Source organism: Pongo abelii, chromosome 5 (assembly GCF_028885655.2).
Source record: "Pongo abelii isolate AG06213 chromosome 5, NHGRI_mPonAbe1-v2.0_pri, whole genome shotgun sequence".
Classification (NCBI taxonomy): Eukaryota; Metazoa; Chordata; class Mammalia; order Primates; family Hominidae; genus Pongo; species Pongo abelii.
Window position 1 is genome coordinate 117,345,432 of NC_071990.2, and position 26,994 is coordinate 117,372,425.

The 26,994-nt window shown below is 37.1% G+C and overlaps 2 protein-coding genes across 3 annotated transcripts in view; one reads left to right on the forward strand and one right to left on the reverse strand.

Annotated features, from left to right (window-relative positions):
* Positions 1-26,994, forward strand: part of NT5DC1 (5'-nucleotidase domain containing 1) — a 138,844-nt gene that overhangs the window by 6,541 nt on the left and 105,309 nt on the right. The window contains exons 3-6 of one of the 2 annotated variants that reach the window (XM_024249210.3): positions 1,004-1,075; positions 3,490-3,596; positions 8,337-8,416; positions 10,518-10,602. In XM_024249210.3, coding sequence (XP_024104978.1) covers positions 1,004-1,075; positions 3,490-3,596; positions 8,337-8,416; positions 10,518-10,602 — 344 coding nt within the window. The remainder of the gene's footprint in view (positions 1-1,003; positions 1,076-3,489; positions 3,597-8,336; positions 8,417-10,517; positions 10,603-26,994) is intronic. The other variant, XM_024249211.3, reaches the window with a different exon arrangement.
* Positions 9,317-26,994, reverse strand: part of COL10A1 (collagen type X alpha 1 chain) — a 42,487-nt gene continuing 24,809 nt past the window's right edge. The window contains exons 2-3 of the mRNA XM_009242173.4: positions 17,991-18,159; positions 9,317-14,620 (exon numbers count right to left, since the gene is read on the reverse strand). Of these exons, the coding sequence (XP_009240448.3) occupies positions 12,732-14,620; positions 17,991-18,144 (2,043 nt within the window). The 5' untranslated portion in view covers positions 18,145-18,159 and the 3' untranslated portion in view covers positions 9,317-12,731. The remainder of the gene's footprint in view (positions 14,621-17,990; positions 18,160-26,994) is intronic.

The following is a 26,994-nucleotide window of genomic DNA, read 5'->3' on the forward strand; positions in this document are numbered from 1 at the left end:
CTATATGAAATTACTGACTCTGGAAATTTTACCCTGAACAAAAGTAAATAATCCTTCTAAAGTACCCTGTCATTTTTTGTTTAATTCCCTTGGTATTTGGTAGCCATTATACCACTTTGCTTTTATTATTCATAATAATGAATCTGTACTCACCTTTCTCCCCAAATCCCACAAGTCTTTTACAGTAAAGGAGCTAAAACTTAGTATCTGACTTTCTTTTAGTGGTTTTCTTTTTTTTTTTTTTGAGATAGAGTCTGGCTCTGTCGCCCAGGCTGGAGTGCAGTGGCGCGATCTCAGCTCACTGCAACCTCTGCCTCCCAGGTTCACGCCATTCTCCTGCCTCAGCCTCCTGAGTAGTTGGGACTACAGGCGCCCGCCACTACGCCTGGCTAATTTTTTGTATTTTTAATAGAGTCGGGGTTTCACCATGTTAGCCAGGATGGTCTCAATCTCCTGACCTCGTGATCCGCCCATCTCGGCCTCCCAAAGTGCTGGGATTACAGGCATGAGCCACCGCGCCCGGCCATAGTGGTTTTCAATAATATGCCTTGTCCAGAGGGCAAGTTCTTGTAACCTGACCTAAATTGCGACGAATTCTAGAGTGTAGGAAAGACTGGCAGAGTGCTTAACTTGTAGAATATAAATGTGTGTGTGTGTGTGTATGTGTGTTTTATTTAGTGGAAAATATTTGTACATTTTAACAGTCATGGGGTGATGTTCAGGTTCTTTTTTTCTCTTTTGAGTTTTAGATTTATCTTTTGAAAAGCCTAAAGATTTTACAAACTAAATATGCTGTCCTTGTTTACCTATATAACAATTTTCCTTTTATACCTTCTCAGTGATAGATATTTAATTTTACAGTTCTTAGATATTCTTGTGTGATTAACATATTCCCCTGGGTGGCAGAATCCCTTTTTAGCATTATGTTTGGACAATATAGGTTGTTATTTCTTAGGTTAGCTAAATATATGAATTGATTGATAATCAAACTTTCCTATTTCAGTTGCAAAGGTTTGGCATTGGATCTAGAAGATGGGAACTTCCTTAAACTTGCAAATAATGGCACTGTTCTCAGGTAATAAAACTTAGTTGTGAAGTCAAAACTTTACCTTCTCTGAGACACTTTATTACTGAGTGGCATATGACCCTTACAGTATGGGTTAAATATGATTATTTTAATTAATCAGATGACAGATTGTCTGCCTACATGTCTTTGTATGAATTGTTTAAGCCATTTAAATATGAATTTGTGAGCATTAGATTTAAAGGTCTAGTTCCTTTAAGTTTACCTCATTAGAAATATTTGTAGGACATACAATAGAAAGTTTATAACCTGCTACATCTCATTGACCACCCCTTCTGGCAAAAGAGCCCAGGAATTATACTGTTTTAGCTGACTGTGTAGCTGCCTAAAATAAAATTGGGATTCTTTTTGTTAAGGAAGAAAGAATGGGTATTGGGTAGGGGTTGGTGGTCTATACCCACCACCCTCTCTTTCTTCATTTATCCAAATTTGGCCCTATCATGCAGGGATCATGTTGTGTCCTAGCTCCTTTTGGAAGTTTTTCTGGACTGTTCCAAGTCTCATCAACGTCTTCCTCCTCCCACACTCCAGGCTGACTTTCTTTACTTCTCTCCTCCCTGAGTGGGCCCAGCCTCTCAGTTGTTGCTAAGGGTATGACAAGCAGTCCAGAAGCAGCTGCTATCACTGCTCTGTCTCTCACAGGGCACCAGGGAGGAGCATCTGTTTTTTCTCCAGTACTAATAGTACAGGCAAGTCAACATGGCCATGAAGCTATACCATTTATTACATACACAAACAGGATCAGAATCAAAGGAGAGAACTCCCAGACCCCTAATATGTACTCTGTTTTGATGCATCATTCTTTTTGCATGATGTAAACTCCCTTCACACTTTCCCCCAACCTTCCCCTAAGGCGCATCTAACTAGAGCAGGTGTAGCCCCACCTTTGGTATTTTGTAGTTTGTTTCCATGTTTATTTCTCAGGCATTGAAAGATAGGGTATGTGTAAATCCAGCTTTGTCTGTGACCTTTAACTCTACTGTCAGATTCTCACAGTGTTCTTGGCTATGTTCAACCACAGTTAAAAGAATGAAAAGCTTTCTACAATTTTGTTTCTTTCTCTCTTTGTTCTGTCTCTCTGTCCCTGTCCCAGTACCCCTCCTACAAGGTCTGTCTCTCTCCATCCAAGTCCTGGCTAATCTTTAGTTTCTCCTGAATTTATTAGCATACCTCCTTGATGCTTTCTTTCAACCAATATAGTAGACTCCTTCTCTGATCATATTTCCCATTCAGGATTCTTTGATCTTTACATATAGCTTTCTAAAATGTTAACCCCTTTATAAAAACGAGCCCATTTGTGATTTTCCCCCATTTGCTTTTCTTATTTTATTTATTTTTTCCTTCATATTATTTTGTTGCCACATTATAATACCAAGAGAATAATACTATCAATCATTATAATTTCTCATAATAAACTACATTAACATTTCAACTGGTTCCTATAATAAACTACATTAACATTTCAACTACAGTAGTCCCTCCTTATCCTCGGAGATTATCTTCCAAAACCCCCAGTGGTTCCTTGAAATCACAGATAGTACATATCCCTATATGTACTATGTCTTTGCCAATGATAAAGTTTAATAGATACAGTAAGAAAATATAAAATATAACAATAGAACTCAGAATGGTATGCAGTTTAAAACTTACGAATTGTTTGTTTCTGGAATTATGCCCTTAGTATTTTTCAACCCAGGTTGACCACAGGTAACTGAAACTGTGGGAGAGCAAAACTGGATAGGGGGGAACTACCATATTTCTCTATAGCATAGGATTCTCTTAACTGGACAAAAGCAGTATTTTGAGTACAGAAAATACCTACTTTCTTGTCATGTTGCTCTGTTTTACCACATTCCTCTTCGATTTCCCTATGTGGTTTTAGCCATGCTGTGTCCTTGAGTGGACAGGTTGCTCCTCATCTTGTCTTCACAGTCCTGCGTGCTCACAATCATCCACCCGTGGGTGCCAGGTGCTTCCTGTGCCTCCTATGGGCCCGGTGGACTCATGCTTTGACTCTGGTACCTACTGCTCTTTCTCTAGTGCTGCCAGAACCAGCTTCCCACTAATCCACACAGTTGTTTTCTAATTGTTCCAGGTATGTTCATCTTATTTGTATAGTTAAATGACAACTTCTCTAAAAAAGGGTGGTATCTTATCCAGTGTTGGCCTCAGAGTGAGTATCTCCTAATCACCTGCTACTTGATGGATTAAAGCGGGGAAGTGCTACAGCTGTCCATAGAAATGCTTTACAGAATCCTAAACAGGGAGGCACCCAGTTGAAAACAGAAAAAATACATATGTATTTGTTAGCTCCAGTGGCAACAGGGATCAACAGTCACAATGATAGAGGAAGAGGCATTCAAGGGAACCATTACTGAGCAATGTGCATCCTCTCTCAAAATCAGGGCAAGCCATGGCACGAAGATGATGACTGCAGAGGTGCTGGCAGAGGCATATGGCAAGAAAGAGTGGAAGCACTTCTTGTCGGACACTGGAATGGCTTGCCGCTCAGGTATGACTCAAATGAGGCAGCTCCACCATCCGCTCCCTGTTTGTTTTGTACCCTAAACCTTTGATGTCAGGACGAAGACCTCCCTTTCCCCTGCTGGGCAGGATGCCAAAGGGAGCAGCTTCAGCTTTATAGCAATAGGATGTATTTTTTCCAAGTGTATTTGACTTCTGTTTGGCAGATGGTTCAAAATACTGTTCACAGAAGATTTTATTGGCACTCCTTTTACCTGTACTTGTTCTGGTTTAAAGATTAGCACTTAGGAATAATACAATCCTTAGTTGTCCTGTATTCTTTATTAGTTTTGTTTTGTCCTCAATCCTTACTTTTCTTTCTCCATCTCTGATTTCTCCACGCATTCACATTACCTACCACTCCTATTTTCTATGATTATCTTCCTTACTGCCAGTTTAGTATCATCTGCCTTTGTCTCTTATTTTCCTGTTTTCCAGATGATTTTAACTATTTTTATTTTCTACCGCCTTTTAAGAGTTTCACCATGGGTAAACATGAAATGATTTTTCAGAAATGATTTATAGCCATAGATGTGCATAATTAATAGGGAATAGTTAAATGTTTTTATAAACAGACCTTATTAAAAATCCTAATTATTAGTTTTTTTATTTGTTCTAATTTTTTTGACCATTTTGCAGTTTTCTCCCACACTACAGTATTGAATTGCACCTTTTCTCCTTCAGAGAATACAGTAACCTGAAAATAGCTGCAGTTACTCCTTGTTCCTATTATGTTTGCTTTGTTACATTTGCTATCTTTTGAGATATTTTTGTTTTGTTTGCTTGTTTGTTTTTATAGCAAGCTGAAAATGTCAGGAAGTATGAGTGCTCTTGATTAGTTGATAGGAGAAACTAAGATTTCACATTGGGGTTAGATATAGAATGCCTTTGTATACCTATCAAGTCAGATGGGAGGAAAGCCTTTTACTCAAATGATGGTCAAGAACTGCTGTTGTCTCTCCAGATGTTGGCAGGTGTAAACAGGCTCTTCCCTTCTCCTGGAAAAGCCAGGCACATAGCTAAGTGTTTCACTCTGAAATTCATTAAGAATCCGGAGTATTTTAAAGAATAAAATACCCAGCTGCTAAAAGAGCATTCACTCAGTAAGACACATCTGTTTACTCACTGTTTCGCCCACTAGAGAGCGCTACCTCTTGGAATCAGTAGCTTCATCTGGCACTTACTTGGTCAGGAGCCTTCTGAGGATGGTCCCGGGAGTTTATCTGTTCCTACTTGGGTTAGTTAGGGAAGTGTTTCCCATCCAGGTGCCCAGTGGTCAGGTTGTGACACATAATAGAGGCCCATTGTTTTTGCAAAATGAGGGAGAGCTAATGCCTTTAAAAAATAATATGAGTTTTTTTTAATGTAGAGAAGTATGAAAGAAGGAAAAAAATGGCCTGTGATTCCACAGCTCAGGTAAAGTTTGTTTACATTAAATATTAATCTCAGCACATGTTTAGAAAATTTAAATATTATTGAAATGAATAGAAGGAAGAGTAATTGTCTTCAACTCCTGTCCTATTTTTTAAAGGTATACAAAAGGAATTATATGTTTACCTTGCTCTTTTCAATTTACATCTTGGAGATTCTGGCATCAGCACACACACACTAGGTACACTTAGTTCTTCTAAATGCTGGGATGCTCTGCAATTCAGTGCCTGTATCATGATATATTTAATCAGGCTCCTAGCAATGGACATTTATGTTGTATCTGGTGTTTCACCATTACAAACAAGCCTGTGGTGATGTTTTCATGAGTGTATATTTTGCACTTTCATACATATATCTAGGATAAACTCCTAGAAGTATACTTGCTCTAAAGATATACAGGTTTAAAATTTTGGTAAATATTGCCAAATAAGTCCTTTATTTTCAGGAACTCCAGTTGATTCTGTATTTGTAGCTTTCTTCTACCTTTAAGTATATTAATCCTCAGAGTTAAGAACAGAGTTGTAAAGTACATTCCCTATCAGTACATTTAGGAAATTTAAAGCACTGAGGGATGTAGAGATGTTTAATGACAACTTGTCTGATAATCTCTTTTTAGGTTGTTGACCTAACATAAGAACAGTGTTCCTTGCCAGCTGATCTCCAGAGAGCAAATCCCTTTGAACTTATCTTCCCCAAATGGTAGATTATGCAGAAACAGCTTGGTCTAGTGGAAATCACAAGGGGCTTAGTGCCAAACAGTCCTGGATCATATTGGCTCTGGTATTTGCTGGATAAAGTGACTCTGGTACTAAGTCACTCTTAGCATCAGTTTTCTCATCTTTGAGTGGAGATAATACCACCTTTGCAGAAGTGAGAAGAAGCTTTGTTAACATAAATTGTTCCCTTCCCCTCAGTCCTTCATTTGCCATTCTACCATGGCCACTAAGACAAAGGGAGTAGGGTTGGTAGTAGCTTCTTGAAGAGCAGTTTTTCTCTGTGTAAAACTTAATCGTTATAGGACTTGATCTTGATTCAGAGGCTTGTTTTGTTGAACTGGGCTCACTAATCACTTCATTAGCAATGAGCTGTCTCTTCTACACAAGAGGTGGACGTTGAAGCTTTCATGTGGTATAGTGTCAGAGTTTGGGTGTTGGGTGAGGCATTGCAAGCAGCCTGGCCCAGTTAACAGCTCAAGGCTGAGCAAGCCCTTGTGTCCACACAGCGGACATTCAGCCCAAGTTCAACAGTCAAATGACCTTAGCCTCTTGCATTGTGGGTGAAAACCAATGAGCTCTTCTCATTAGGTTCCCCCTGAATTATTTAATTAGAACTCAACCCTTACTCAAAATCGATAGTTCAACTCTTAGACTGAATTTCATCTATTAGTACCCACAAAGGAAGAAAAATGGGAGGAGAAAAGCAAGGGTATGTAACTGGCAATGCTGGGATGCTTCCTGCTCCAACAGTGCCTGAGACAGCTGGCCATGAAGTTGGATCAGTCTAGTGTCAGGCCAAGCGATATGACAAAGTGCAGATTAATGAATCTTGGGAAGCTTTGCCCACTGTCCTAAGTCTTGGGAGTCCTGGAGTGTCATACAGTCTTACAGCATAGCAAAGCAGAGGCAGAAAAGCACATGGCATATCGTCTTCCTTTTCTTCCAGATCACTGGTTCTTCACACTGGCAAAGCCATCCTAACCTTTCTTAGGAATTAAAAAGAGCCTGAGAGGTTCCCCTAACAATTCAAGCTGTGAAAAAATGAAAAACAGGAAGACTGTATCAACCAAAATATTTTTAACTAAGGGAATGGACACAAACTGGCACAGCCATTTTGTGAACTAACAGAAAGAAAACTTTGATTTTTTTATATACATTTTAAAATAAATTTACAGGAAGGAGTAAGAGGCAGAAAACAATATTCAGAGGAACAGAACCCTGGCTTCTGCATATGGTTTTCTTCTAATTTCCTTATAATACTTCTGCATTCCAAAGTAATCTATTTGATTATTGGATTACTCATTCATTCATTCAGCAAACATCTATTGAGTGCTTAGAATATGCTGAACACTGTGCCCAGTCAACGCTAAAGAACAAGACAAGTGTGTTCCATAACCTCATATACATAGCTTACAAATGAGAGGATGGGGGGAATCAAAATCAGGCGATTATAATGGTGTATTCAAGCACATTATTATTAATGTAAAATCTGGCTTTACCTATTGGTTCTGTTCGATTCTTCTTTGTATCAAGTGTTCTCTAGGGAACTGTATGAGGTTGGGTTCCCTCAAAAGCAGAGTGGTTACTCCTGATCCCAGTAGTCAGGAGTGAAGGAATGAGAAGATAAGACATAGAAGGAACAATGCTTGCTGGACTCCACTGGGACTTCCAAGGAGAAGCGCAGAGAATACCTCCCAGAGTTGTCTGTCCATGGAACAGGAAGCAGGGCATTCTTTTACTGGTTCCTGAACCTGTTCTAAGTGTGAAGTTTGCCACATGGGCTCCAGAGCCTTTGGGAGAAAGAGAATCGACACAGTTGTGCCAAGGTGGGATGGTGCTATTAGCATAGCAGTGGCTGGAATCAGACGCAGGCCAAGGGGATATGACATGGGTCATCAAAAGTGTCTGTTCAGGGACAGCAGATCCAAAAGTCACATGTGCCAAAGAAGGCTCAAATGTAATTCTACCTTAAGGTCATACAGAATAAACCAAATCCCTCTCTTCCACAAAATCTTGGAATGTACCTGTCGTATACTCTACAGTTTTTAAGCACACTGTGTCTTCACATGGCATGATTATATTCTACTTATCACCCCAGTTTTTTTCACATTATACTGAAATTTGTCTTAAATGGCATAAAAATAGAATACAGTACTCTAGGAGGGGTCAGCCAACCAATCTGAAAAAGCACTATTGTGTGGAGCACTTCATGGTACTCCAAGGTCAGGTAAATTGATTGTTTTGAAATTCAGTGACATAGATAACATCATACGGCTTTTTCATATTCTATTTTATTTTTTGCATATACTCTTTTTAGTTTTTACATTCTTTAAGATGACTAAAATATCTTCGAATACAATGCTTAACTTCTAGATATCATATTTTAACTTTCTTGTGGTGCCCTCAGAGCTTAAATCTTTCTTAAAAGACAATGAAAGCCAATAATGGTGCTACTTTGAATTGGAATGGAGGCTTCTTCAGATAATTAAACAAAATCTAGTGTCCCTTCAGCCATATTCCTGAGTATTTCACATACATGCAGCATTATGTTGTTCCCAGTTTAAAATTTTGTTCTTTTTTAGGAAAGTATTACTTTTACGACAACTACTTCGACCTGCCAGGAGCTCTTCTGTGTGCCAGGGTGGTGGACTATTTAACAAAAGTAAGTGGGGACTCATTTTTTAAAACTATGATATGTAGTCAGTCATAAATTGGAGGACCTAATTATATATTGCTTCTGAGTTGTGATTTTGCTTAGTTTCTTCTTTGTGGTTTCAGAGCTGACCAGGAAAGAAAAACATGGTGAATTTGGTTCAAATATTTTTGGAAAATTAAATAGCAGTGATTTTTTTTTTTTTCTTTCAGGAAAAATAAACCTATTCTCCAGCAGAGGGGGCAAAAGTTTAGAAAAAGAAAAGAAATACAGAACTTGGATCTGGACAAAACATTTTCTTTAGCAAAATAAATAGTTTCATTAGCAAAATAAAAAAGTTAAAGGTGATTAAGAAAATTCAGTGTGTCTTTAAGCATTCTAAATAATATAAAAGCAGAAAAATTGGATGAAATTTAAAAATTCACCATTTTGAGCATCATTTAATGAATATAAATTTTTTCTTTTGTACTGTATGTCAAGATTAAATAGATCTCTGGTTATACCAGTTTATCCTTAGGACTTAAGACCTATGAACATAAAACAGATTTATATGTCAGAATCACTTTCCTTTATGCATATGTCTTTTAAAAATAACTACTTTTGGGGCCAGGTACAGTGGCTTACGCCTGTAATCCCGGCACTTTGGGAGGCCAAGACAGGCGGATCACGAGGTCAGGAGTTCAAGACCAGCCTGGCCAATATGGTGAAACCTCGTCTCTAATAAAAATACAAAAATTAGCTGGGTGTGGTGGCGTGCACCTGTAGTCCCAGCTACTAGGGAGGCTGAGGCAGGAGAATTGCTTAAACCCGGGAGGCAGATGTTGCAGTGAGCCGAGATCGTGCCACTGCACTCTAGCCTGGGCAACACAGCGAGACTGCGTCTCAAAATAATAATAATAATTACTATCATTTTGATAATAGAGCACAGGTAATGCTTTATTTGTGAATCAGAATTACATTTATGTGTTGTGAAAGTTTCCATTGAGCAATAGTTTGGGTATGTTTGTAGAAATCTTAATAACACAAGATGGAGTCAGTTTCTCATTTGGTAGTTACTACAAGGAAAGTGTATCAGTCTTTAAATATTTTGGAGCTTGTATAATTAGATATAAATATCTAGTAGTCTGTCTTTGTTTAGATAGGTCACTGGTTAACATTTCCAAGGAAGCAAAGGATCATAGGGTTGTATATTTTAATGTAATGTTTATTTGCTTTCTGATTAAAAAAAAATCTTAATGAAAACAATTTACATTTTGGATTTGGAACCTCATTCATCTCTTCTATTGAGACTTGCAGCTCTTTCATATCATATTGAAATTCAGGTTAAGTGTGCACTGAATTCTAAAGTAACTAGCTTTTGGGGTTTTAGGGCGTCAGTCTTCTTAGTCCCATTGATGCCATAGTATGTTATATAACACATTCTGATATCCCAGAAATTATATAACACTGTGAATTTGCTGTGTTTAAAAATATTCTATAATTTTTAGACTTTATAATGAGTGGAAATTTTTATTTTATTTGGGCTATATGAGCTATATTAATATTTAGTGATATGTATATGTATATGTAGCAGTGATTTTCGTGGAAGATTTCTTTTTAAAATCGCATTTAGAAGAATGATAACTTTATTATGTTTTGTAAAATATAAACTTCTATCAGAATATAGTAATACAGATGCTCTCTAACTTATGATGGGGTTTTTTCCTGATGAACCCATCGTTAAGTCAAAAATACTGTAAATCTATTTAATACACCTAGCTTACTGAACATCATAGCTTAACCTGGCTTATCTTAAACATACTCAGAAGACTTCCATTATCCTACTGTTGGGCAAAGTCATCAAAAGAAAGCCTATTTTATAATAAAGTATTGAATAGCTCATGTAATTTATTGAATACTGTACTGAAATTGAAAAACAATGGTTGTATGGGTACTTGAAGTTAAGTTTCTACTGAATCTTCATCACTTTTGCACCATTATAAAATAAAAAAATTGTAAGTGTAACCATCTTAAGTCAGGGACTGTCTGCATTGTCATTGTTTGCCAGCATTGTTCACTATGCTTAAAAACTGGATTATTGCATTTGTTACATTTGGAATTATTTTTTCAGCAGAACAATGGTCAAAAAACATTTGATTTTTGGAAGGATATAGTTGCTGCTATACAACACAATTATAAAATGTCAGCTTTTAAGGGTAAGTATTGTGAAGAGGGGCCTTCTAATACGTGTTTGTTAAGCTATGTTTGTCTAGTGAATTAGCTGGAAAGTAGGTACTTTGCTGTGTATCTTACTTAGGATTTAATTTGAGCTTAAATATTATTATAAAGTTGGTTCTGACTACATTTTCAGAGGTCCTTTTATTTGTGCTTCTTTCATGGCTATAATTGCCCATATTCCAAGCTGTGCTGCTATACTCTCCTTTACCATGCCTGCCACGAGGGTCATTCTGTGAGTTCCCTAGAATTGGAGTCCAGTTTTGCTTTTTCATGGCCTGGGCATGAGGGTTGGTGACTTGTAACCATTAGTGTAGTAGTTATAGACAGGTGGGCAAAATGTCTGCCGGCAGAAATTTTGTTCTTGTTGCTTAAGGAACAAAACTGGCTGACCCAGAGTGAGGGCAGAGATATCACCAATCTTGAGCCCAGAGTTTTACCTTTCCAATCACAGCTTTGCTTGGATTACACAAGATTGCTTCTAAGGAATAAATAAATGCCTTTATAGTATGTTACCTCAGTGACTTGAGCCACATTGTCCTGATTAAACTAATAGGATGATAGATGCTCAAGAGTAGTATTTTTCAGCTTGGAAAAAGTGTTGCCTTTTGATTGACATAAAAAAATTGCTTGCCTTTTTAAAATGTAATTCAGGCCATCAAAACAATTTTAAATATTATAACTAAAAACCTGTCAAGGCAATAAATAGTAACTGCAGAATATTTGTTCAAACTGCATATTTCTCTGTCACCTGCTTCTTTCCTCCCAGGAGAAAATTACAACTTTGGGGTGATTTTGTCATTTTTCTATCCCTAGTCATCAGCCCTTGACCCTGACTCAGATTGCATGTGGTTTTGTGGGTACCTCTTCACAGTCAACACTGAGTGGTTGGGTCTGTGGGAATAAAGATGCATCCCCAGTATAGGGACATATCCATGACAACTGTAAAAGCCACCCATCACTTTATTGTCCTACTTTTTTATTAACTTTGAACAATGAAAAGCCTTGAAAGAATGGTTGAGAACAGCAAATTGCTGCTTTCAAATTAATTCAGCATAAAAATCTATTGATGTTATTTTATTGCGTAGTAAATAAGGAGTAGGTAAAACATTTTGTGCTTTAATAAGTGAGGCACAGCTTAAAAGTTTTAAACAGCAATATAAAAATACAGTACAGAGCATAAATAAATAGTATATCTCCACTTCTAGTCGAATTTTGAAACCCTCAGTGTTAATTATAACTTCACTTGAATGGGAGGCACAAGGTGCATGTGCTAATGTTCTGTAAATCCAGAAAATCATATCACGTAAGATTCAATAAGGAATTAAAGAAATCAAATTAATCACACTTGTGTTAAATAAATAATAATAGGTCAGATACCTGTTTCCAAGTTATGCTGGGTATATAAAAAGCTTCTCTGCAATCATAGAAAAGTTTGAAAAGGTTCATTGATGAAAGCACCTTGCATTTCAGATGAACTTCAATATTTTGGGGCTTTTTTATATAAGAGCTTTAAAAAGTATATATGCACCTGTATATTTGAATAGATATTGATGAAAGGGGCCATACAGGCCTCAGAGTAATGCACCATCAGACATATTTTAGGGGATACAGTGTCTTTTAAATTTGAATATTCAAGTATTTAAGTTATATGATACCTCCTGGATGTTTCCTAGAAGTTCTCATATTCATAGTTAGAAACAGGCTTTTTTAAAAAGGAAATGCCGAGTTTCTCAAATCAAATTTCACATAACTTAGAGCTCTATTTCTGTTTTTTTTTAAATGATTTTTTTTGTTTGTTTGTTTTTTGTTTTTTGTTTTTAACATAGCAGGACTTCTTTGGTGATATTTTTTAATATTGGAGAAAACCTTATCTTTAAGGTTTTCTTAAGATTGCTAACTAGAAATTCAAGAGAGGCTTCACATACATTTTTTCATTGCTGCTCACTTTTCAGGGGGAAGGTTTGTTGGTCTGATAGCTCAAATCTGTGTTTCAGAAAATAAAAATTACATTCTTTTCAGCCTACCTCCATATGCATTTTATAGGGTGGGGTAGAGTTAGAGAATGCTTTTTCTAGCACAAGATTTAGATTAGCTCTGTGGGGTGTACTCACATTGGAGCCACTAGGAATCCTGAAAAAGAGGAGTGGACATACTCAGAGGAGTATAGGCCATTTGACTCGGCATTGGGCAGCTGGAGCCAGACCTGGTCATTTTCTGTGAGATCGATGATGGCACTCCCTGAAGCCTGATCCAGGTAGCCTTTGGTGTATTCATCATAGGTGTACATTACAGGGGTGCCATTCTTATACAGGCCTACCCAAACGTGAGTCCCTTTCACATGCACGTGGTATGAAAAATAGTATATTCCTGGTATCCTACAAGTAAAGATTCCAGTCCTTGGCTCATAATGCTGTTGCCTGTTATACAAAATCTTATCAAATGGTATGGGAGTTCCTATTGCTGGGTAAGCTTTGGAGAGAATAACAGTAAAAGCAGACACAGGCATTCCTGTTAACCCCTGGTTGGCACTAACAAGAGGTGTCCCAGAAAGACTGGGCCTTTGGCCTGCCTTTATAAAACCCTCAGGCATGACTGCTTGACCTGGTGGGCCTGGAGGCCCAGGGGGCCCCGGAAGGCCAGGCTCTCCAGAGTGACCTCTTGGACCTGGAGGCCCTGGTGGCCCGGTGGGTCCATTGAGGCCCTTAGTTGCTATGCCAGCTGGGCCAGGAGGACCGGGATTTCCTGGATCCCCTTTAGACCCAGGGAATCCTGGAATGCCTGGTGGCCCAATAGGGCCTCTAGTACCTGGTATTCCAGGGGCGCCTCTTGGGCCAGCCTCTCCATTGTGTCCAGGCATTCCCTTTGCTCCTGCTGGGCCCACAGGGCCTGGGAGACCAGGAGGTCCTCCAACTCCAGGATCACCTTTTGGGCCTGGTAACCCTGGGTTACCCTTAGGACCATCGAGACCTGGTTCTCCTGGGTACCCTGGTTTTCCATCTGACCCAGGGGAACCCCTTTCACCCTTAGCCCCAGGGTATCCTGCAGGCCCAGCTGGCCCTGTCTCACCTTTAGGGCCTGGGAGACCATGGTTACCCGGGATGCCTTTTGGTCCTTGGGGTCCCATATTCCCAGGGGGTCCAGTCAGACCTGGTTTCCCAGGAAGACCTGCTGGCCCTTGTTCCCCTTTGGCACCTGGACCCCCAGGAAGGCCAGCAGGTCCTCTTTCTCCCTTCAGGCCTGGCAAGCCTGGTTTCCCAAAGCCAGGAGGCCCTGGGGGCCCAGCTATTCCTGGAGCCCCAGGGAGACCTTTTGTTCCTGGAATCCCTGGCTGGCCTGGGGCTCCAGCAGCTCCTGGCTTTCCAATGCCTTCTGGTCCTCGTTGCCCAGGAGGGCCTTGGGGACCTGGTGGGCCAATTGGTCCCATTTCTCCTGGAAAACCTCTATCACCTTTGATGCCTGGCTGTCCTGGAACCCCATTTTCACCTCTTTTTCCCACTCCAGGAGGGCCAGGTGGTCCCGTGGGACCCTGAGGGCCTGGAAGACCTCTCTCACCTGGACGACCAGGAGCACCATATCCCATTTCCCCTTTCTGTCCATTCATACCAGGGACTCCTGGTGCACCCTTTTCTCCAGGAAAGCCCCTGGGTCCCGGGACTCCTGTGGGTCCCTGTTGTCCAGGTTTTCCTGACACAGAAATTCCAGCCGGTCCAGGGATTCCAGGTGGTCCCGGTGGGCCCCGGGGTCCTGGTAGGCCAGCTGGTCCAATATCTCCTTTTGGTCCATGTGGTCCTCTCTCTCCTGGTTTTCCTGGGAGTCCTGGCACACCTGGCTTCCCTACAGCTGATGGTCCTGGTGGTCCTGGCAACCCTGGCTCTCCTTGGAGTCCAGGACTTCCGTAGCCTGGTTTTCCTGGTGGTCCGGAAGGACCTGGGTGCCCTCGAGGTCCAGCAGGGCCTGGTGGACCAGGAATACCTTGCTCTCCTCTTACTGCTATACCTAAAAGACACACCCAACACACCCACCCATAGAAGGGGATGGTTAGTGACATTAAAGAGAATCATTGCCTTTCAAAATATGAGTTGGGACACGATATTTCAGCATCATTTATTCCATGTAGACAGAACAGTCTGAAATGGTTTTAGATTATATGTTTTATGTTGTTTTAAAAAACTCTGCTGGAGAAGATGGTTTCACAAAACCATGGCTACCGTAATACTTTTATCCCATGACAGTGATTCATGAAAATGAGCTAGGATTGAAGAATTCCTCTATAATAAGTGCAGTGGAAGTAAATTTAGTACATTTATTTTGGGAAAATCATGTACAGAAAAGGCAGAAAAAGACTAGTGCAGAATAAGTGAGAAAATGTTTAAGAACTATAAAAATTTTCACTCCCAAAGCTACCCTGTCAGACATAAAAGAGAAACAGAATTAATTCTGATTTACATCTGCCATGCCTCTGCTGAACACAGGTTAGATTTTGGTTGATTTACTTTTACCTCAGAATATACTCTGAGCTCTTATACTCTCTATTATTGACTTAAAATTGAAACAAAGAACTAGAGAATTAGACATAATAGGTGAGGTACATAAAATAGTATTAAAGTACTTACCTAAATACAAATATATAGTGTTTGATTTCATAGAGCTGTGAGTTCTCTTGACCTGATAAACTAAACTTAAACTAAAAATCATAGTGCCTGTGATGTGAAAAATGCTGCTGGGCCGCAAGTATGGGGAAAGCACCAGGTAGAGATGTTTCTGAGATTTGGAAAACATTTGGTGTATATAAACGCAGAGCAAATTATTAAAATAGATATGCCAAAATAGGAAAATAATTGTTTTAGATTTAGGTATTTTTTGTACTAATTAGAGTTATATTTCCATTTGAAAACATTTATTAATCGGTACATAGAGCTTTCCTGTGGATTTTCAGAAAATGACATCAGGAGAAAGACTGTGAGAAAAATTTATGTAAAAGATTTCCATATATTAAATATTTCATTGATTGTAGTGTACATACATGATTATATTATGTATAAGTAGATATTGATATATTGCAAATAGAGGAATAAATGAGGAATTTTTTAATGGGTTGGAGGAATAAAATAGTGTATTTTTTAAAATGCCAACTATGTTAGATTGAGGTTTTCTTCAGAATCTGATTATAAGGGTCGTGTTCACACTAAAAATAATTGTCTTAGTCTGATTGGAAATCTGTTTTACTGTTAAAGAGGAGAAACAAGTCAATGGGAATGAGTGCATTGGGCGTCATCCGAGGCTGGAACAACAGTGACAGGGCGAACTTTGTCACTTGGAATGTTGTCCTAATGGGTCCTCAACTTCTCAGTGCAAGAAAGAATTTGACTTCTATTGAATGCTTGGGGGACAGCCCCTGTTTGTAGGTTGTCATCTGAAAAAATTTTCTTCATTCAAGATTAGGGTGGCACAATCCTCAAGGTAAAATGACTACTTACTACTATTAAGTTTTTTAAATGCTACAAACTGAAATCGTGATTGGTTGTGTCAGAATGTGGCACGTGCATCTGCTCACCGGCTGTGGAATCCTCTGCAGCATAATTTAGTATGTTTTGACAGAACTCTTTTTTAACCTGTGTTGGATAGATATGCCTAGGAATTATATAATAACTCTTTGAATTTCTGTTATCATCTTAATGTTTTACTTGTATAGACTGTGGGCTTTTGTGTTTGTTATGGTGCATTAATGCCTGCCAATGGATGATAATGTAGTTGAGTGTCTATCTAAAAAGAGACTAAGGTGGATTTAGTAGTTTAAATACAGCTTCTGAACTTTTCATTTGTTAAGATATTTTCATTTGTTCTGCAAAAGTAGCCAAGATAATGGTGTATATTAAGAGAAGATCAAAGTATTTTTAACATTCTAAAATAGTGCATTTTCTTTTTAAATCAAGACTTTGTTATGCTTTTATTAAGGTATTAAAAAGTCTGATCTTGTGATCATGGAAACTATTGAATCCAGTGCTGTTTCTCATAGCATTTCAAATTGTGTTTGTTGCTTCAAGTAAAGCAGAAGGTCCCTTTGTCTTTTATTTTTTTTCTTTACTAGCTTTTAACTTTTAAAATTTTTATTTATATTTTGAGTCATTCTAAAGTATCTGTTGTTTACGTGTGCATTTATTGTCAAATATTAAGTTTCCTTTTGTGAAATAAATTCCATCTTTCTTCTTAAAAAGACAATTCTATAAGTTTCATTGCTCAAAATGGTTGTTCCCAAAAGCATAATATTTAAAGTTTATAACAAATATCCTTAGCTTTATTTACAATATAAAATATATAATTAAAAAAATTATGGAAAGGGAGTTTGAAGCCTACAGTCAGTTTATATTATTCTGTAGCTATTTTATAGGCAGTCGTGTCAGTTGCTATTAAATAAAATTAGTGAATATGAGGCCTAGAAGTTGCCCTTCTTTGAGAACCTTAGTGCTTTACATATATTATCTCAGTAATCTTCAAAGAGTAACCAAGAAAACTGGACAGATAAGCAACAGATTCAAGAAGAAAGGTAACTTATTGAAGGCTATATTGTAGCTAAAAGTAGTAGAAGTAAAACTAGGAGTAACAGAAGTAGTAGTAGAAGTAATAGCAACACTTAAAGCACTTTACAGGTATTAATTCATTTAAACTTCACAGCAGCCCTTGAGATAGCTACTCCTTATTTTACAAATGAGGAAACTAAGGCATGGGAGGACAAGTAACTTACCTCAGGTCACACAGCTTATGCATTATAGTTAAGTCTCTGCATTTTACCGCTAAACTATATTCAAAATGTATAAGTAATTATGAGAATCACAGTTTCATTTGCCTGCTTGACAATTCTCATAATTACATTTGTTCATTGTTGGGGGGGCATCAGATTTTTTTGATAAGACTCGGTTTTATATCTGTTTGTGGGCTAGTTGAATTAGTTTTAAAAGTAAATGTTTAAGTATTCAGCTAAATAAACCAGCTACCTTCTTTGTACAATTGGCAGTTATTTTTAGCTTAAAATTTTTAAACTTGATTAGTTTTGATTAGATCAAGATTTCTGGATTACATGCAGTTATTTGTGCAAAAACAGCATCTGAGAAAAAAATTTCTACACATAAAAGTTCTAATTTTCTGCAGGTATATCTTTCTACTATATTTTCAAGTACATCCTTTCTACTACACTTATTGGATATTCTTGTTCTACTTTTTTCACAGATCACTTTGTTGTAATAATTTGGACTAATTCAGAAGTTTGAAAATAACACCAAAGTTAAATGCATTTTGTTAAAGAGATTATTAAGATTATAGAAAGCAACAACCAACTTGTTAATAGAACAAAATATACAATTCAGTTTACCTTTACTCTTTATGGTGTAGGGAATGAAGAACTGTGTCTTGGTGTTGGGTAGTGGGCCTTTTATGCCTGTGGGCGTTTGGTATCGTTCAGCGTAAAACACTCCATGAACCAAGTTCAAGGATACTAGCAGCAAAAAGGTTATTTGTGGCAGCATATTCTCAGATAGATTCTGAAAAACAGAAAAGAATAACTTTATACAGCATTGTTATTAACCTATTTTATTATTCTTATGTTTCACAGATGAGTTCTTTATACAGTTATCTACTTTTTTAACCTATCCTATATTTTTTTAATATGTGCGATAAATAAATGAGAGATCATTTTTTAGTTATGTGAGTATATGTCTTAGTTATTTTTGGAAGCTATACTCAGGTAATCAAGTGAAAATAAAATGATTTACCTAAAGAAAAAGAAACAGAAATTAGGATTGGATGTCTGTATTAAATAATCCAGAATCTTTGACATAGCCTGAAATATCTAATAGTTTCAAAATACACTGAAATTCGGATTAGGGCAAATTTTTACAATATGGTTTTATTAGGACTATCATCTATAGACTGATGCAGAAAGAACTTTCTGAGTGCATTTTGGTAGAAACCCGTTTTTTTAAATCACTTCAATACTTCTGATACTTGAGAAAACTCAAGTATTTAAATTATTAAAGTTTCTTTCCAAGCAAGTTAACATGGAAGTCCACCAGTGAGTGTACGCTTACCTGCGTGCTGGGAGTTCCTGGAGATGGTGCCTTGGCAGCTTTCTGAAGCCTCCTCTGCCCAGGTGAGCAGTGCAGAAGGTGCCTCTCGAGAGCTGCTCAGTGGTATTTATACTGTTTTTCCCTTACTACATGAGGTTACCCTGAGCTTAAGCTCCTCCCCTCAAAGGTGGTAAGCACTAATTATGGTGGAAAGTTCTATTGGGCAGGCACACAAGATCAGACTGGGCTCTCCTTTTCCTTGTTTTCTTATTGAAAAATAAACCCTTTATCTTAAATATATATTAGTAGTTTTAACCAGGGACTATCTTTTTCTGTGATTTTATTTTATTAGTTAATACTCTAGTGTTTAGGCTGATTCATGATGGAATGATGATACCCCCTTTTTATTTTTGAAAAGCACATTCTTATGTTAATTGGTTGATATTATGTAATGTGTGATAGTACATAAAAGCGGATAAAGAATTCCTTGAAGGGGGTACTGGATTTAAATCATCATCTAAATTATTGAGTTATTACATAAAGTTATCAATGTGTCTATTAATATTCATAAATTTTTGTGAAAATAGCCGACCCCAATTCTTAATTACTTTTAAGCTTAAGCAAAAGAAACAAAATGTTAAAAATGTAGGTATGCTGTTTTGCATATCAGAATTTTAGTGTAAGTGTTCAGAAGTTAAGAGAAATTTAAAATATGATAGCATATTAAATATTTCAATTTTTTCAGACAGGGAAAATTTGAATAGTAGAATGAATTTGATAGTAGAGTTAGCAATATAATTATCCTGAAGGATTTAGATCCCTTATTCACAACACTATGCTATATTCAGTAAATGACTTCAGATTTTCTTGCTTAAATTTGGGTTTACTTTAGAGTTGCAGTAGAGTTTGCAAAAACCCCTTAATTTGATAATCTCATATTATGTTAATTTACATAAGACTGCTGTGTTTATTTCAGGAGAAAAAAATTTTCAAACTTTGCTTTCAGCTTAAAAAAAATATTATTGGCTTAACTTGCGTTAGGAATCATCCCAATTAGAAATACTTTTCCTCAAAGGTAGAAGTAAACACTATTGTCAATTTTGGTAGTTAGAGTCTGTTTAACAATATTAGGAAACCTTTAAAATCAGTTTTTAGGATCCTAAAAAATCTAATAAAGATGGGAAGTTGAGAGTCCAAATTTTTTATCTTATTTAATTTCATCATTTTGAGTCAAAATCAAATTGACTATGCAGGTGAACTGGTTGAGGAGGACAATTCCACGCACAGGCATAGACACATCATTTTTCTACCTCCACAGAATTAAAGTAGTATGGATTCAGGACTAATCAGTAGTTTAAATAATTGAAAGTTTGACCAGTGAATGAACTAAAGATTTGGCCTTTTTCATTTCCCTTTCCCTCCCCTGCAAGCAATTTTCTGTATTTTAAACAAAGTCTTGTATAGCCCTTTATGGAAATGTAAATGGATAAGGCATCTCATTGCCTCTCTCCTCTTGCTTTTAAGCATTTTGTTGATTGCCGTATTAAAAAAATTTACATTGTTATATATGTCTCTGTATAATACTTATAGATACATATAAAATATGTTTCTTAGAGCAGTTCAGAATAACAAAATAGGAAAGTTTATAATTATTCTTTCGTCATTTGGAAATTATATATGGAATAGCTTTTGTAATTATAATATGTACTCTGCTACATCTGTAGGAGACTACAAAAGATAAGTGTGAGAAAACACCTGCCTTTTGGCTTATGGCTCATTTGGACACAATTTTGAAAAAGTCAGTGAGGTAACTTTATGGATGCTTTTGAATGCTAGGTTGAATTTGTTTTGAAAGTAATTATTAAAAATATACATTTTAATATTTTGTGTGTATATATGGTGATACACATGCACACACATACTGCTATTTGCTTATAATTGAGACTGATACCCTGTTAGTTATGATTCATGTGAACATTCAGAAGACTAGTTCTCAGCTCTTAATACATAGTGCTATGCCCCGGTGTATACCATTTGTTCATCTGTGGCTATTGCAACAATTTTCAGAGCCTTTCACTTTAACCTCTCTGGGTGTCTGTTTTTTATCAACACAATGAAAAGTTTGGACTAGGTGGTTTCTAAGCTCCTCCCAGTTTTAAAATTAGATTATTCCTGTGTTTGAGGTATTCTGCTGTTCTCCATGGTCAGATGGTAGACTTGGCTCCAGTTAGTACTTATTAGAGACACAAAAAAATCCATACCAGGAGGTTGTATGTCTTCTTTTAGGGATATGTAAATATATGTGGGTATTTGTCATTCTATACTCCCCTTTAGTTTTGGAAAATGTGGTGTCCTTATTGAATAAGCCTTGGACATTCAACCCTTTTTGCAAATAGTGTACTTATTTCAGCACAAGGAATCTGACTGCTGTTTGCTTTGTTAGTCACATAAGAAGCACTGTCTTGTCCAAAACAGATTGTAGAATCAGAATATTTTCTAGCCACACCCCACCCAATTGTGTATTTAGAACTATTTTTACTCTGGGTGTTTACTTGTAGCTGTTTGAAGTGACTAGTCTGTGGCTTTATGAAGGAAACCCATTCCACTCAAAACAGAGAGCCATACTCTTTAAACTCTATAACCTGAGTAATTTTTTTAAATATCAAATATGAATAATGATTTTTTTCACATCTACTGATTAGCTGCTATTAAGCTTGCCTATTCATTTGCACATCTGTGGATCGTTAATTAATTCACCTTATGTTTCTTAAGTGCTTCTTAAGTGTTAGAGATTAAGATAAATACTGGGTGAATAATATATATTCTATACCCTTAAAGTGTTTACACAGTGGTTCTCAGCCTCTTTTCCCCACTTGTGCTGTCCTGAGGGAAATGCCACAATTCCTTCAGCCTTTGAGGTTCATTAAGATAGTGGTGGTTCAAAGACTATATTTTCTTAAAGCTCCTCGGGTGATCATGATGGCCTCCTAAGTTAGAATGTATAGTCTGATATCAGTGTTCTATTACCAGCTTGTTAATATTAGTTACATTGGTTTTTGTTATTTGTGTTCATATGCTTTTTAAACTTTTTTACAGAAAACTTGTCTATTATAGAAGTAGTGAGAATAGTTACAATAAATGCCTATATGCCTGTCATTCAAACTGATCTCAACTCACTGTCACTCAATTCTCCTTTCATTCACCACTACTCCAAATTTTGAAGTAATCCCATATATTGTACCAATTTACCTGTGAATATTTTGGTATATTTTTCCAGAAGATAAGGAGTCTTTTTTTCTTTAAAACAATGTCATCATCATATTAAAAAATCAGCCATTTCTTAATATCATCAAATCCTGTAGTTCACGTACATATATAGACATGTATACACACAAACATATATATACACGTCTGTATCATATAGAAACACATACATACATATCCACATATATTTTTTGATTGATAAATTGTTTGTTGAAATTAGGTTGATTCATATATCCCTGTTGTCATGGTTTGAATGTATCCCCCAAAGTTCACGTGTTGGAAACTTAATTCTCAATGTAACGGTTTTGGCAGGTGGGATCTTTAAGAGGTGATGAGGTTGTGAGGACTATGCCCTCATGAATGGATTAATGTTATTATTGTGGGAACGGGTTAGTTGTTGTGAGAGTGGGCTTTATATAGAAGCAAGCTCGGCCCTGTTTTGCTCTCTTGCACACTTTTGCCCTCTTTTGCCCTTCTGCCTTCTGCCATGCGATACTACAGCATGAAGGCTCTCTCCAGATACTGGTGCCATCCTCTTGGACTTCCTAGCTTTCAGAACGGTGTGCCAAATAAAGCTCTTTTCATCATAAATTACCCCGTCTGTGGCATTCTGTTATAGTAGTGTAAAATGGACTAAAGTACCTGTTACTCTAGGTGTCTTGTGTCACTTTTTACTCCCTTGCAGTTTACTTGTTGAAAAGCCGTGTCATCTATCTCATGCAATTTCCTACGATATAGAATTTATTGTCACTTAACTTGCTGCTCTGGAGATTGGTAGTTAAATCTAGAGTTTTCATCTGATTTCAGGTTTGAGATGCACACATTCACTCACACACAGATACAGCACACACAAATACATTTTTTGGCAAGAACACTTTACAGAGAGTGGCATGATATACTTCTGTCAGGAAGCCCTTAATTGCTGGTGTCTCTTTGGTGTTACTGGACATTGGTAATTGCCTACAGTCAATGTTTTATTATAGGTTATAAAATGATGATATTCTGATTTTATCATTTGTATTTTATTAGCTAGGATATTTTCTATAAAGAAAAACACACCCCTTCATCAACTATTTGGTTACCCTGAAGTACAGTGTGTATAGAAAAAGCAGGAGAAATGCCTTTACCAGCATTTGAGAACAATAAGCTGCTCCTAACATCCTCCACAGGTGTAGTGAGGGAGGTGTGTGTGTTTGAGTATCATTATAAACATTGAGTTTATAATGTATTGTATGTGTTTCAGTCCATGGCACTTATTAATCTTACTATTGTTCAGAATTTTTTCCCCATTTTTGGCCAGTGAGAGCCTCTCCTCTTCCAGTTGGCTCCTGAGTTCTTTTGACCATGATCCCAGTAGTTTTTTTTATAGCTTCTTTCCTTCTAATATTTTATACCTTTCGTGGCCCAGATCTACAATAAGACATTTCTCCACAGACTCTTGGTTTCTTTTGTGGGAAATAGAAACCACAGTCTGAGTGCCTGGATGTCTGGGTCCTAGGGATGCACATTGCTTCTGGGTTGGTCATTCTCTCTAGTGAACAGAGCTAGAAACGTATGCACAGGATGTTCCTTAAATATAAGATATATGATAACTTTTTACTGATGTAGCCAATGCACATTCAGGACCACAGGTGTTTACTTAATGACCTCAATCTTGTATCTGTAGCTCCTTGGTCCCATGCTAAAAACCCCAGTACTCATGCCAGTAATATAGTTATTCATTTGTTCATTCCATGATACTCACAATTTCTCAAAATAAAATATAAATATTCATATCAGAATATTGAAAGAAAATATAAGCCATTTGATTATGTTTGCAATTCTTTTGGTATTTTCACTAGAGCTGCATTACTGTGCTGTAAAGTCATGTGACACAGTTGATTCAATGTGGTAATACTACCCACTCAATTCACTGTTAGGTTTGTTTCATTTTGCTTTCAATTTTTAGGAATGCTCTTTTTAAATTTAATTTGTTTTATACTTTCCTAAAGTACATATGTTTTCTCTGGTGTTCCGATACATGTTTAACAACCAACTTGAGGGTGAAGGAGATGTGTTTGCTGATCTCCATGGTACGGTCAGTTTCCAGACAACCCGATCACAAAATACCTGAACATTCACCAAGAGCCAATAGAAGCTAGCTCTAGCAAACATCATATATTTCTGAAGTCAAATTTATAAAACAAGGAATATTCAGAGAAAGGTAGCCTCTGTTACTGACCTATCCACCCTGTGTTTCACCTTCGTTCTATATGTAACTATTTTTAAAACATTGTTTTGATTTATCCTTTTTATTAAAAAATGTATTATTCATTTATATCCCTCCCAACTTCTTAAGTAAATGGCATCACAGTATATACATACTTTATTTTGTAAATGACTCAGTTTTTCTTGACTTGACCTGAAGCTTTATTATAGATAACAGTTTATATTGGAGATCATTGCATAACTGTGTAAAGATGGTCTGCATTCCTTTTTACAGCTTCATAGTACTCCATTGTATAGACGCACCATAGTTTTTTCAACCATTGCCCTATAGATGGACATCTGTGTTATTTCCTGTCTTTTGCCAATATAAATACTTTTTTTTAACTTTTAAATTCAGGAGTACAAGTGCAGGTTTGTTACATAGGTAAACTTGTGTCATGGGGCTTTATTGTACAGTTTATTTCATCACCCAGGTATTAACCCTAGTACCCATTAGTTATTTTTCCTCATCCTCTTCCTCCTTCTACCCTCCACTCTCTAAAGACCCCAGTGTGTGTTGTTCCCCTCTATGTGTCCATGGTTTCTTATCATTTAGCTCCTACTTATAAGTGAGGACATGCAGTATTTGGTTTTCTGTTCCTGTATTAGTTTGCTAGGGATAATGGCCTCCAGCACCATCTGTGTCCCTGCAAAGGACATTATCTTATTGTTTTTTATGGCTGCATAGTATTCCATGGGGTATATGGAATATACCCCATGCATATAGGCATTTATTGTAACTATCCTCACTACTTCTATAATAGACAAGTTTCGTCAGTGATGGATAGTGCATAAACTAAGAAGACCTGAAGAGATCATAGTGTTGACAAAATTCAGCCCGATGGTGGAATACACGCAAACACATCTATCATTGATGGGTATTCAGGTTGATTCCATGTCTTTAACACAAATACGTTATAGTGAATAACTTGGTGTGTGGGTGTGTGGGTGTATATATAGCCTGAATATCTTTGGGAGAGAGTCATAGAATGGGGATTCATGGCGCTGTTTCCCCTCAGCATCACCAAGAGGATATGTTGTTTAGATTTTGTTGAAGTTTTTAATTTTTGTCCACCTTAGAGGTGAAAATTGGAATCTCAGTCTAGTTGTAATTTTCATTCTTCTTACTGAAAGCATGGTTGAGTATCTTTTCATATAGCTTAGACCATTTCTCTAGCCTACTTTTCCTGTACGTGTTCTATAACTTAAACCTCTGTTCTGTGATACAGTTTTCACATATTTTTCCCAGTTTATTTGTCTTTTTAATTTGCTTATGAGTTTTTCTTTCATGTAAAACTTTATTTTAAGGTACATATGTCTTTATTCAGAATATTATTGTTCTTTCATAGACTCAGCTGTAAGGGGCAGGAAAGTTCATCCACATCAATCATTTTATTTTTCAGACAAGGAAACTAGTTTATTATGCACATCCCCTGGCCTAATGTTTAACTGAGTTACATTTCTGATGTGGCAAGCTGTTGGCGAGAGAGCCCACTGAGGGAAAACACCAGCGACTGGACTAATGTGTTCACCCCCTGGTCTGGCAGGATACTGACTTTCCTGTTCTAATCCTTCATCCTTTTAGGGTAGAAATGGGAAAAGTGCCGAGAAGTTTAGTCAGGGCATCTTCCACCACCACCTTGCTGTACCTCATTCCTCTTGAAAAAATTTTAAAAGAACATTCTTAGGTGCCATTATAGAGCCCAGAAGCTAAAAATGATCTATTTGTGTAAATAGTCTAATGTGGTTTAGTGGTTAGATACCTGCTGAGGGTTTGAAAAGAGAAATTCATGCATAAAAACAGGTGTTTATGAAAAACCCCTGAAACGTCAGGTCAGGTCAAGAAAAACTGAGAGTCATTTACAAAGTTTTAACAAGGGCTTTATATTCTGTTTTCCGTTATACACAAATTGCTACATTACTTGAAGAGCTCATAGTTTTCTGCGCCAAGCGCTTAATGACATCACCTGCTTTCCATAGTAACCCAGCTGAGTTAAAAATATAGAATGTCTTGGCCCCTTGACCTAAGATCTTCAAGGATCTTGGCCACCCAATGGGTTCTCAACCATTCACACATGTTAGTTCCTACTCTGTTTACAACTTCAGCTTTCACATGCAGTTTCTGCTAAGTTGGAAGGAGAAATTATAGCAAATTAAAGTGTTAATTAGAGAAGTCACAGGGTAACACTTTTTATTTAGATATCTTTGTTCGTCTGTTTGCTATCATACTTGAGAACAACTCCACAGTCACCATCTATAGTGTACAAAGTAAAGTACTTGTAGGGTACATGAGTATCTGTAGAATATTAAGTACCTATAGGACACCTGAGTACCTGTAGGGTCTGTGTGGCAACACAGACCACCAAGAAACCCATCGTCAAAATGGATACTTATGCAGCTATTTAACTTAATCATATTAACAATGAAAATACATCCCAGTAATGCTGGGCCCTTGTCTGTTTAGCCATTGATCAAATAATTGTGTTACCTCATCCACAGACCTCTTCCCTAACAGTGCAAAGATGCTAAGTGAGTCTTCCTGCCATCCCTGGTTCCTGCCTCTTGCCCACTAGTAATGCTGACCAGATCACCTGGCCTTTTTGCACCCTGGTTTCCTCTTTGCCTGCTTTCTTTCATATTTTAAAGGTAATTGCTATTTAGGAAAAATGTAACAAATAGAAAATAAAATGTATATATTATAGAGATATAATAACAATTAATGGTGTTTTTTCCCCCAGTGATCTTATTAGTGCTGAAATTCTTACATCTTTAATAACTTATGAGTCAAAAATAACTCTT